The sequence below is a fragment of the Gobius niger genome (genome assembly GCF_951799975.1).
Source record: "Gobius niger genome assembly, chromosome: 8".
Lineage (NCBI taxonomy): Eukaryota > Metazoa > Chordata > Actinopteri > Gobiiformes > Gobiidae > Gobius > Gobius niger.
In genome coordinates, this window is record NC_136859.1 from 1,282,583 (window position 1) to 1,295,695 (window position 13,113).

Consider the following 13,113-nt stretch of genomic DNA (forward strand, 5'->3'; position numbering starts at 1 on the left):
GAGTATCTGAGGGAGAGTGTCTGAGGGAGAGTATCTGAGGGAGAGTGTCTGAGGGAGAGTGTCTGAGGGAGAGTGTCTGAGGGAGAGTGTCTGAGGGAGAGTATCTGAGGGGAGAGTATCTGAGGGGAGAGTGTCTGAGGGAGAGTGTCTGAGGGAGAGTATCTGAGGGAGAGTGTCTGAGGGAGAGTATCTGAGGGAGAGTATCTGAGGGAGAGTATCTGAGGGGAGAGTGTCTGAGGGAGAGTGTCTGAGGGAGAGTGTCTGAGGGAGAGTGTCTGAGGGAGAGTGTCTGAGGGAGAGTGTCTGAGGGAGAGTGTCTGAGGGAGAGTATCTGAGGGAGAGTGTCTGAGGGAGAGTGTCTGAGGGAGAGTGTCTGAGGGAGAGTGTCTGAGGGAGAGTGTCTGAGGGAGAGTGTCTGAGGGAGAGTGTCTGAGGGAGAGTGTCTGAGGGAGAGTATCTGAGGGAGAGTGTCTGAGGGAGAGTATCTGAGGGGAGAGTATGTAAGGGGAGAGTATCTGAGGGGAGAGTGTGTAAGGGGAGACAAAATGACAAAAAATGACAAAAATGTGACAAAAAAATGACAAAAATGTGACAAAAATGTGACAAAAAAATGACAAAAAATGACAAAAAATGTGACAAAAATGTGACAAAAAAATGACAAAAATGTGACAAAAAAATCACAAAAATGTGACAAAATAATGACAAAAATGTGACAAAAAAATGACAAAAATGTGACCAAAAAATGACAAAAATGTGACAAAATAATGACAAAAATGTGACAAAAAAATGACAAAAAATGACAAAAAATGACAAAAATGTGACAAAATAATGACAAAAATGTGACAAAAATGTGACAAAAATGTGACAAAAAAGTGACAAAAAATGACAAAATAATGACGAAAATATGACACAAATTTGATTAAAAAAAATGGACCAATTTTTTGTTTAAATTGACAAAAAATGACAAAAAAACGACAAAAAATTGTTAAAAATTTGACCAAGAAATGACAAAAATGTGACAAAATGTGACACAAATTTTATAAAAAAATGACAAAAATTTACAAAAAATGGACAAAAAATAACAAAAATGTGATAAAAATTTGAACAAGAAATGAAAAAAAATGAAAAAAATAAATGACCAAAAAAAATGACAACATGTGAAAAATTTGTGAAAAAATTGACAAAAAAATTACGAAAAACAAACCAGACAGAAATGTGATAAAAAATGACAAAAAGTTGCAAAAATGAGTTGAATACCCAACAAAGGGTGTCTGAGGGGAGAGTATCTGAGGGGAGAGTATCTGAGGGAGAGTGTCTGAGGGAGAGTATCTGAGGGAGAGTATCTGAGGGAGAGTATCTGAGGGGAGAGTATCTGAGGGGAGAGTATCTGAGGGGAGAGTGTCTGAGGGAGAGTATCTGAGGGAGAGTATCTGAGGGGAGAGTGTCTGAGGGAGAGTATCTGAGGGAGAGTGTCTGAGGGAGAGTATCTGAGGGAGAGTATCTGAGGGAGAGTATCTGAGGGAGAGTATCTGAGGGGAGAGTGTCTGAGGGAGAGTGTCTGAGGGAGAGTGTCTGAGGGGAGAGTATCTGAGGGAGAGTGTCTGAGGGAGAGTATCTGAGGGAGAGTATCTGAGGGAGAGTATCTGAGGGAGAGTGTCTGAGGGAGAGTATCTGAGGGAGAGTATCTGAGGGAGAGTGTCTGAGGGAGAGTATCTGAGAGAGAGTGTCTGAGGGAGAGTATCTGAGGGAGAGTATCTGAGGGAGAGTGTCTGAGGGGAGAGTGTCTGAGGGAGAGTGTCTGAGGGGAGAGTATCTGAGGGAGAGTGTCTGAGGGAGAGTGTCTGAGGGAGAGTATCTGAGGGAGGGTATCTGAGGGAGAGTATCTGAGGGAGAGTGTCTGAGGGAGAGTGTCTGAGGGAGAGTGTCTGAGGGAGAGTATCTGAGGGAGAGTATCTGAGGGAGAGTGTCTGAGGGAGAGTATCTGAGGGAGGGTATCTGAGGGAGAGTGTCTGAGGGAGAGTGTCTGAGGGAGAGTGTCTGAGGGAGAGTGTCTGAGGGAGAGTATCTGAGGGAGGGTATCTGAGGGAGAGTGTCTGAGGGAGAGTGTCTGAGGGAGAGTGTCTGAGGGAGAGTGTCTGAGGGAGAGTATCTGAGGGAGAGTATCTGAGGGAGAGTCTCTGAGGGAGAGTATCTGAGGGAGAGTGTCTGAGGGAGAGTATCTGAGGGGAGAGTATCTGAGAGAGAGTGTCTGAGGGAGAGTATCTGAGGGAGAGTATCTGAGGGAGAGTGTCTGAGGGAGAGTATCTGAGGGAGAGTATCTGAGGGAGAGTGTCTGAGGGGAGAGTGTCTGAGGGAGAGTGTCTGAGGGAGAGTATCTGAGGGGAGAGTATCTGAGGGAGAGTGTCTGAGGGGAGAGTGTCTGAGGGAGAGTATCTGAGGGAGAGTATCTGAGGGAGAGTGTCTGAGGGGAGAGTGTCTGAGGGAGAGTATCTGAGGGGAGAGTGTCTGAGGGAGAGTATCTGAGGGAGAGTGTCTGAGGGAGAGTATCTGAGGGGAGAGTGTCTGAGGGAGAGTATCTGAGGGAGAGTGTCTGAGGGAGAGTGTCTGAGGGAGAGTGTCTGAGGGAGAGTATCTGAGGGGAGAGTGTCTGAGGGAGAGTGTCTGAGGGAGAGTGTCTGAGGGAGAGTATCTGAGGGAGAGTATCTGAGGGAGAGTATCTGAGGGAGAGTGTCTGAGGGGAGAGTATCTGAGGGAGAGTGTCTGAGGGAGAGTATCTGAGGGGAGATTGTCTGAGGGAGAGTATCTGAGGGGAGAGTGTCTGAGGGAGAGTATCTGAGGGAGAGTGTCTGAGGGAGAGTATCTGAGGGGAGAGTGTCTGAGGGAGAGTATCTGAGGGAGAGTGTCTGAGGGAGAGTGTCTGAGGGAGAGTGTCTGAGGGAGAGTGTCTGAGGGAGAGTGTCTGAGGGAGAGTGTCTGAGGGAGAGTATCTGAGGGAGAGTATCTGAGGGAGAGTATCTGAGGGAGAGTGTCTGAGGGGAGAGTATCTGAGGGAGAGTGTCTGAGGGAGAGTGTCTGAGGGAGAGTATCTGAGGGAGGGTATCTGAGGGAGAGTGTCTGAGGGAGAGTGTCTGAGGGAGAGTGTCTGAGGGAGAGTGTCTGAGGGAGAGTGTCTGAGGGGAGAGTGTCTGAGGGAGAGTATCTGAGGGAGAGTGTCTGAGGGAGAGTGTCTGAGGGAGAGTGTCTGAGGGAGAGTATCTGAGGGAGAGTATCTGAGGGAGAGTGTCTGAGGGGAGAGTGTCTGAGGGAGAGTATCTGAGGGGAGAGTGTCTGAGGGAGAGTGTCTGAGGGAGAGTGTCTGAGGGAGAGTATCTGAGGGAGAGTATCTGAGGGAGAGTATCTGAGGGAGAGTGTCTGAGGGGAGAGTATCTGAGGGAGAGTGTCTGAGGGAGAGTATCTGAGGGGAGAGTGTCTGAGGGAGAGTGTCTGAGGGAGAGTATCTGAGGGAGAGTATCTGAGGGAGAGTGTCTGAGGGAGAGTGTCTGAGGGAGAGTATCTGAGGGAGAGTATCTGAGGGAGAGTGTCTGAGGGAGAGTGTCTGAGGGAGAGTATCTGAGGGAGAGTATCTGAGGGAGAGTGTCTGAGGGAGAGTGTCTGAGGGAGAGTGTCTGAGGGAGAGTGTCTGAGGGAGAGTATCTGAGGGAGAGTGTCTGAGGGAGAGTGTCTGAGGGGAGAGTGTCTGAGGGGAGAGTGTCTGAGGGAGAGTGTCTGAGGGAGAGTGTCTGAGGGAGAGTGTCTGAGGGAGAGTGTCTGAGGGAGAGTATCTGAGGGGAGAGTGTCTGAGGGGAGAGTATCTGAGGGAGAGTGTCTGAGGGGAGAGTGTCTGAGGGAGAGTGTCTGAGGGAGAGTGTCTGAGAGAGAGTATCTGAGGGAGAGTATCTGAGGGAGAGTGTCTGAGGGAGAGTGTCTGAGGGGAGAGTATGTAAGGGGAGACAAAATGACAACAAATGACCAAAAATGTGACAAAAAAGTGACAAAAAAATGACAAAAATGTGACAAAAAAATGACAAAAATGTGACAAAATAATGACAAAACTGTGACAAAAATGTGACAAAAATGTGACAAAATAATGACAAAACTGTGACAAAAATGTGACAAAAAAGTGACAAAAAATGACAAAATAATGACGAAAATATGACACAAATTTGATAAAAAAATTGACCATTTTTTTGTTTAAATTGACAAAAAATGACAAAAAAACGACAAAAAATTGTAAAAAATTTGACCAAGAAATGACAAAAATGTGACAAAATGTGACAAAAATGTGATAAAAAAATGAACAAAAAATAACAAAAATGTGATAAAAATTTGAACAAGAAATGACAAAAAATGAAAAAAAAAATGACCAAAAAAAATGACAAAATGTGAAAAATTTGTGAAAAAAATGACAAAAATTTGTGAAAAAATTGACAAAAAAATTACGAAAAACAAACCAGACAGAAATGTGATAAAAAATGACAAAAAGTTGCAAAAATGAGTTGAATACCCAACAAAGGGTGTCTGAGGGGAGAGTATCTGAGGGGAGAGTGTCTGAGGGAGAGTATCTGAGGGAGAGTATCTGAGGGAGAGTGTCTGAGGGAGAGTGAAACCCGAGCTCTGACCTTTACACTCCAGCGGCTCGAGTCCGTCCAGGATCTGGATCTGGTCGACGGCGATGTGTCCCACGCCGTATCTGTCAGCCACGCCCTCCACCGTCACCTGGGAAACACAAGGGTCATAGAACACACAGGTGAGTCCGACATTAAAGCCACGCCCTCCACCGTCACCTGGGAAACACAAGGGTCATAGAACATACAAGTGAGTCTGACATTAAAGCCACGCCCTCCACCGTCACCTTGGAAACAGGCGGTCACACACACACACAGGTGAGTCCGACATTAAAGCCACGCCCCCGTTTCCGTCTCGTACCTGATACGGCGCCGCGTTGTGAGGCAGCAGGACCCGCCCCTCTCGCCAGGCCCCGCCTCCCTGGTCGCCCCTGACGACCCAGAGGGCGCCGCCCCCCCGGCCGCTCTGGTGGATGCGCAGCGCCCCCGTGTGGTCGGACAGCGCGTGGTACCAGAAGGAGAGGCAGAGGTCGTCGTGCGGCGCCGTGACGGGCAGACTGACCAGCCGGGCCACGCGCACCTCCGGCTCTCGATCGCCCGCCTCCGACAGCTTGTTCACAGGGTCAGGCTCCGACAGCGACAGGGACAGGAAGTTACCGGCGCCGCCTGCAGGAGAGACACGGGATTACACCAGGAGTGAACACATGTCAAACCGTGAGGCGACAGCAGAGAGCAGAGCGGGTCGACCTGTGACACTTGCTGCGTCCAAAATGGTCAGATTGCTAAGAGCTCTTACGCCAAGCCGGATGTGCGTCAGCGTCCGCCATGACAAGATGCTTCCGAATTGGTCTGTCAATTAGGAAGGAGTTAGGAAAAGGAGCCTTGATGCTAACTATCATAGCCACTTTAGCATAGGGACCTCTGGTGCTAACTATCATAGCCACTTTAGCATAGGGACCTCTGGTGCTAACTATCATAGCCACTTTAGCATAGGGAGCTCTGATGCTAACTATCATAGCCACTTTAGAGAGACTAATTCATGCTTTTGTCTCTGGCCGGTTAGACTATTGTAACGGCCTGTTCACTGGCCTCTCTAAACGAGCTGTTAGAACTGCAGTTCATCCAAAATGCTGCTGCTCGAGTCCTGACCAAAAGCAGGAAGTACGACCACATTAGTCCAGTGCTCCGGTCTCTGCACTGGCTTCCTGTTGCTCAGAGAATAGAGTTTAAAACAGCCCCGCTTGTGTATAAGTCCCTTCATTGTCAAGCACCAAAGTACATCTCTGACATGTTACAACTGTATGAACCACCTCGGGCCCTGAGATCCTCAGGGAGGGGCCTCCTGGTGGTTCCCAGAGTCAATAATAAACACGGTCAGACGTTTCAGGTTCATGCAGCTAAAGTCTGGAACAGCCTCAGTGCGGATCTGAGACAGGCCTCAACCCTGAGCATTTTTAAGTCCAGGCTGAAAGGACACATTTTTACTGCAGCCTCTGGAGATTGAAACTTTATTTTATTTTTAATGTAATTGTAACTAATGATTTGTTTTCTTGATTTTCATTGTGTTTTTAATGCTTTTTATTCTATTTTTACTATGTTTGGTGTTACTGTGAGGCACATTGAGTTGTCATGTACATGAAATGTGCCATACAAATAAACTTGCCTTATTACCAAATTCGGTTTTATTATTTGTGCAATAAAACACTTTTTTTTTCTTGATTTCTTATAATATTTCTCTTTCTGTTTATTTAATTTACTTAAGTATTTTTTTAATTAATGTCATTTCTTTATTTTTTATTTTTGATTCATAGTTACAGGGTTTATCATAATAATGTCTGACACTTGTATTGTGCTTTACAAGCCTGTGTTACCAAGTTTCTCAAAGTGCGGCACTGTCGTCATTATTCAGTCACTGGTAAACCTCTGCTGTAGCCACAGCTGCCCTGGGATAGCTGCCCTCACTTCAGAAAAGCAAGGGCAGCCAGTGTGTCTCACTGTCCCATAATTGGTGCTTTTTTTTTTTTTTTTTTTTTTTAATTGTTTTGTTTTTTTGTCATGATGTAAAAAATGTCTATTCATAAAAAAACATTAAATCTGACTTATTTCAAGCTGTTTCTTTTGTATTGCTGTATTTCATATTTATTCATTTCTTTGTGTTTCTTCATCTTTAACATGTGTTCCTGAAATGCCAGTTACTGAGCCAGTCCTGCAGAGTCAGAGGCCGGAGGTGCTCCTCTCTGCCAGCAGGGGGCGGCAGAGTATAAGGAAACATGAGGAGAACCGGAGGAACACCAAGCACTGGAACAGTCTCCCTTTCTCAGTCAGAGAGACTCCGACTCTGGCCACTTTTAAAGGAATAGGCCACAGTTTTTATATACTAAGATATGTTCTTACCTCACTTTAGTCGAGTTAATATATCCCCGTCTGGTCATTGTCCGCGCGCTCTGTCACGCAAACGGAGCACATACGCAGCCTCTCCCATATGTGACATAGCTCCGAAAAAGCTCACGATAGAAGCTACCAAGCTCTTCCACGTGTTCCCTATTTAAATAAAGTTACGTGAAGTGTTTTCATGCGAAGTATATTTACACAGAAATGTAACGTGTCGATTTTATAAGCAAATAAAAAGGGGGACTATATTGTGAGGCGTAATGATACGAGGAGCACAGCGTCCGCGTAGTAACTCCTAAAGACTTCCCCCGCTCACTTCCGTCAATAACCTTTAGGAGTTACTGCGCGGACGTTTTACTCCTCGTATCATTACGCCTCACAATAAAGTCCCCCTTTTTATTTGCTTATAAAATCGACACGTTACATTTCTGTGTAAATATACTTCGCATGAAAACACTTCACGTAACTTTATTTAAATAGGGAACACGTGGAAGAGCTCGGTAGCTTCTATCGTGAGCTTTTTCGGAGCTATGTCACATATGGGAGAGGCTGCGTATGTGCTCCGTTTGCCTGACAGAGCGCACGGACAATGACCAGACGGGGATATATTAACTCGACTAAAGTGAGGTAAGAACATATCTTAATATATAAAAACGGTGGCCTATTCCTTTAAAGCACGTTTTAACCTGTGGCTAAAGGAAAACCAGGCCTGGGAACACTTTAGTTGTAACTGCATTTATTGTTGTCACATTTTGTTAATTGTAAATAGTAAATCGTGTATGTGTTTCCTGCCTCGGGACGACAGATGGAAACTAGCATCCCTGCTATAATCTGGCATATTTACAGAGCTCATGTCCAGCTGCTCATTAATATGCATTGTCCCTGTCAAATAAATACATTTAAAAAACACACTGACACTACAGAAGACTTAAAGGGCTCTCGCTCTCACCTTCGCGGTCGAACGAGGGCCCCCTGTGCACCGCGGGGCCCCCCTGACTCTGGATGACCCACTCGGCGCCCTGGCCCCCCTCGCTGCTCCACCCGCACATGGAGGAGAAGTCGAAGTCGCAGCCGAACCACACGTACGCTGCAAACACAGGAGAAAACGAGCACTGTAAGTTCTCCTACAAGTCTGTAAAAGGGAGGAGCAAACGTGAGCAGGTTTTTTCTGTTCCTGTGCGAGGTTCGAGGCGCTCACCGGGGAGGGTGTCGTCGGGCAGGAAGGAGTCGATCACCGCCGTCCCCCCAACTGCGGCCGAGGAGCAGCAGAAATCAGAATCAGATATCGAGGAGCGACGAAAGTGCAGATGTTTCGAAAGTCTCTCTGTCGGGGTTTACCTGTGAGAGCGCCGTAGTCGTCCGTGGTCTCCGCCTCGGTCCCGGCCTCCGCTCCACAGTCCGGACCGTCCTCGCAGTCCGGGCCTCCCCCGGTCCCGGGCGTCTCCGCGGGGACGGAGGTGGTGGGCAAAGCCGTGGTCCCCGTCACGAACGCGGTGGTCGGAGACGAGGAGGGGGCGTCCGAGGAGGAGGGAGTCAGCGCCGTGGTGACCGCTGAGGCGCAGATAAAACAGAGACTATTATCACTGAGGAGCAGATATAACGAGACAATTATGACTGAGGAGCAGATATAACAGACTATTATCGCTGAGGCGCAGAAAAAACAGAGACTATTATCACTGAGGAGCAGATATAGCATGACTATTATCACTGAGGAGCAGATATAACAGACTATTATCGCTGAGGCGCAGATAAAACAAGACTATTATCACTGAGGAGCAGATATAGCATGACTATTATCACTGAGGAGCAGATATAACAAGACTATTATCACTGAGGAGCAGATATAACAAGACTGTTATCACTGAGGAGCAGATATAACAGAGACTATTATCACTGAGGAGCAGATATAACAGACTATTATCACTGAGGAGCAGATATAACAGACTATTATCACAGAGGAGCAGATATAACAGAGACTATTATCACTGGGGAGCAGATATAACACAGACTATTATCACTGAGGAGCAGATATAACACAGACTATTATCACTGAGGCGCAGATATAACAGACTATTATCACTGAGGAGCAGATATAACAGAGACTATTATCACTGAGGAGCAGATATAACAGACTATTATCACTGAGGAGCAGATATAACAGACTATTATCACCGAGGAGCAGATATAACAGACTATTATCACTGAGGAGCAGATATAACAAGACTATTATCACTGAGGAGCAGATATAACAGAGACTATTATCACTGAGGAGCAGATATAACAGACTATTATCACTGATGAGCAGATATAACAGACTATTATCACTGAGGAGCAGATATAACAGACTATTATCACTGAAGAGCAGATATAACAGACTATTATCACTGAGAGGCAGATATAACAGAGACTATTATCACTGAGGAGCAGATATAACAGACTATTATCACTGAGGAGCAGATATAACAGAGACTATTATCACTGAGGAGCAGATATAACGAGACTATTATCACTGAGGAGCAGATATAACAGAGACTATTATCACTGAGGAGCAGATATAACAGACTATTATCACTGAGGAGCAGATATAACAGACTATTATCACTGAGGAGCAGATATAACAGACTATTATCACTGAGGAGCAGATATAACGAGACTATTATCACTGAGGAGCAGATATAACAGACTATTATCACTGAGGAGCAGATATAACAGACTATTATCACTGAGGAGCAGATATAACAGACTATTATCACTGAGGAGCAGATATAACAGAGACTATTATCACTGAGGAGCAGATATAACAGATTATTATCACTGAGGAGCAGATATAACAGACTATTATCACTGAGGAGCAGATATAACAGACTATTATCACTGAGGAGCAGATATAACAGAGACTATTATCACTGAGGAGCAGATATAACAGACTATTATCACTGAGGAGCAGATATAACAGACTATTATCACTGAGGAGCAGATATAACAGAGACTATTATCACTGAGGAGCAGATATAACAAGACTATTAACACTGAGGAGCAGATATAACAGACTATTATCACTGAGGAGCAGATATAACAGAGACTATTATCACTGAGGAGCAGATATAACAGACTATTATCACTGAGGAGCAGATATAACAGACTATTATCACTGAGGAGCAGATATAACAGACTATTAACACTGAGGAGCAGATATAACAGAGACTATTATCACTGAGGAGCAGATATAACAGACTATTATCACCGAGGAGCAGATATAACAGACTATTATCACTGAGGAGCAGATATAACAGACTATTAACACTGAGGAGCAGATATAACAGAGACTATTATCACTGAGGAGCAGATATAACAGACTATTATCACTGAGGAGCAGATATAACAGAGACTATTATCACTGAGGAGCAGATATAACAGAGACTATTATCACTGAGGAGCAGATATAACAGAGACTATTATCACTGAGGAGCAGATATAACAGAGACTATTATCACTGAGGAGCAGATATAACAGAGACTATTATCACTGAGGAGCAGATATAACAGAGACTATTATCACTGAGGGGCAGATATAACAGACTATTATCACTGAGGAGCAGATATAACAGACTATTATCACTGAGGAGCAGATATAACAAGACTATTATCACTGAGGAGCAGATATAAAAGAGACTCTTATCACTGAGGAGCAGATATAACAGACTATTATCACTGAGGAGCAGATATAACAGACTATTATCACTGAGGAGCAGATATAACAGACTATTATCACTGAGGAGCAGATATAACAGACTATTATCACTGAGGAGCAGATATAACAGAGACTATTAGCACTGAGGCGCAGATATAACAGACTATTATCACTGAGGACAGATATAACAGAGACTATTATCACTGAGGAGCAGATATAACAGAGCCTATTATCACTGAGGAGCAGATATAACAGACTATTATCACTGAGGAGCAGATATAACAGACTATTATCACTGAAGAGCAGATATAACAGACTATTATCACTGAGGAGCAGATATAACAGACTATTATCACTGAGGAGCAGATATAACAGACTATTATCACTGAGGAGCAGATATAACAGACTATTATCACTGAGGAGCAGATATAACAGACTATTATCACTGAGGCGCAGATAAAACAAGACTATTATCACTGAGGAGCAGATATAACAGACTATTATCACTGAGGAGCAGATATAACAGAGACTATTATCACTGAGGAGCAGATATAACAGACTATTATCACTGAGGAGCAGATATAACAGACTATCATCACTGAGGAGCAGATATAACAGACTATTATCACTGAGGCGCAGATATAACAAGACTATTATCACTGAGGAGCAGATATAACAGACTATTATCACTGAGGAGCAGATATAACAGAGACTATAATCACTGAGGAGCACATTTAACAGACTATTATCACTGAGGAGCAGATATAACAGACTATTATCACTGAGGAGCAGATATAACACAGACTATTATCACTGAGGAGCAGATATAACAGACTATTATCACTGAGGAGCAGATAAAACAAGACTATTATCAATGAAGAGCAGATATAACAGACTATTATCACTGAGGAGCAGATATAACAGACTATTATCACTGAGGAGCAGATATAACAGAGGCTATTATCACTGAGGAGCAGATATAACAGACTATTATCACTGAGGAGCAGATATAACAGACTATTATCACTGAGGAGCAGATATAACAGATTATTATCACTGAGGAGCAGATATAACAGACTATTATCACTGAGGAGCAGATATAACAGACTATTATCACTGAGGAGCAGATATAACAGACTATTATCACTAAGGAGCAGATATAACAGAGACTATTATCACTAAGGAGCAGATATAACAGACTATTATCACTGAGGAGCAGATATAACAGAGACTATTATCACTAAGGAGCAGATATAACAGACTATTATCACTGAGGAGCAGATATAACAAGACTATTATCACTGAGGAGCAGATATAACAGAGACTATTATCACTAAGGAGCAGATATAACAAGACTATTATCACTGAGGAGCAGATATAACAGACTATAATCACTGAGGAGCAGATATAACAGACTATTATCACTGAGGAGCAGATATAACAGAGACTATTATCACTGAGGAGCAGATATAACAGACTATTATCACTGAGGAGCAGATATAACAGACTATTATCACTGAGGAGCAGATATAACAGACTGTTATCACTGAGGAGCAGATATAACAGACTATTATCACTGAGGAGCAGATATAACAGACTATTATCACTGAGGAGCAGATATAACAGAGACTATTATCACTGAGGAGCAGATATAACAGACTATTATCACTGAGGAGCAGATATAACAGAGACTATTATCACTGAGGAGCAGATATAACAGACTATTATCACTGAGGAGCAGATATAAGTCAGATGGTGCTCACCGTCGACCTCGCAGCCCAGCACCTCCAGCCTCAGCCCCACCCCCTCGGCCGTGGCCTTCTCGGGGTAGACCCTGATGAAGCGGGTCAGGACGGGGCCCACGTGCCGCAGCTCCGGAGTGTCGTGGTTCGAGTTCCCCAGAAAGATCTGCAACAGCGAAAAGGCTCTGCTAGAACATCCGTCCTCAAGTTTGACCTCGTGGTTCGGACGTTCTCAACCCCACTGGAGCATAATGAGTCTGCTCAAGGCCGTGGGAACCCAGGGTGCTGAGGGCGCTGCAGCACCCCCTGGTGGATAGTGTGCGAACTGCAGGCAATATTAACCCCTTGACTCCCACCTGAACCGAGCACATTTTCTCCAGTTTGGCTTTACCCCAGTCAAAAAGCTTCTGGAAAAAAGGTGTGAAAATAGCAACAAAACTGAGACGAAAACAAGGATGAAAGTGTGAAAAAAGTGAGAAAACTTTGGTGAAAAAGTGACAAAAAATTTACAAAAAATGACAAAAATGGACAAAAATTTGACAAAAAAGTGAGAAAAATTTGACGAAAAATGGACGAAAAAGTGATAAGAATTTGACAAAAAAATGCGAATAATTTGACGAAAATGTGACAAAAAATTTACAAAAATGGACAAAAATTTGACAAAAAAATGTGAATAATTTGACAAA

At 44.2% G+C, this 13,113-nt stretch overlaps 1 protein-coding gene across 1 annotated transcript in view; it reads right to left on the reverse strand.

Moving 5' to 3' along the window:
- Nucleotides 1-13,113, reverse strand: part of LOC306966301 (neuropilin-1a-like) — a 76,654-nt gene that overhangs the window by 10,372 nt on the left and 53,169 nt on the right. The window contains exons 8-13 of the mRNA XM_079561017.1: nucleotides 12,449-12,593; nucleotides 8,334-8,546; nucleotides 8,194-8,244; nucleotides 7,945-8,082; nucleotides 4,966-5,270; nucleotides 4,659-4,755 (exon numbers count right to left, since the gene is read on the reverse strand). Of these exons, the coding sequence (XP_079417143.1) occupies nucleotides 4,659-4,755; nucleotides 4,966-5,270; nucleotides 7,945-8,082; nucleotides 8,194-8,244; nucleotides 8,334-8,546; nucleotides 12,449-12,593 (949 nt within the window). The remainder of the gene's footprint in view (nucleotides 1-4,658; nucleotides 4,756-4,965; nucleotides 5,271-7,944; nucleotides 8,083-8,193; nucleotides 8,245-8,333; nucleotides 8,547-12,448; nucleotides 12,594-13,113) is intronic.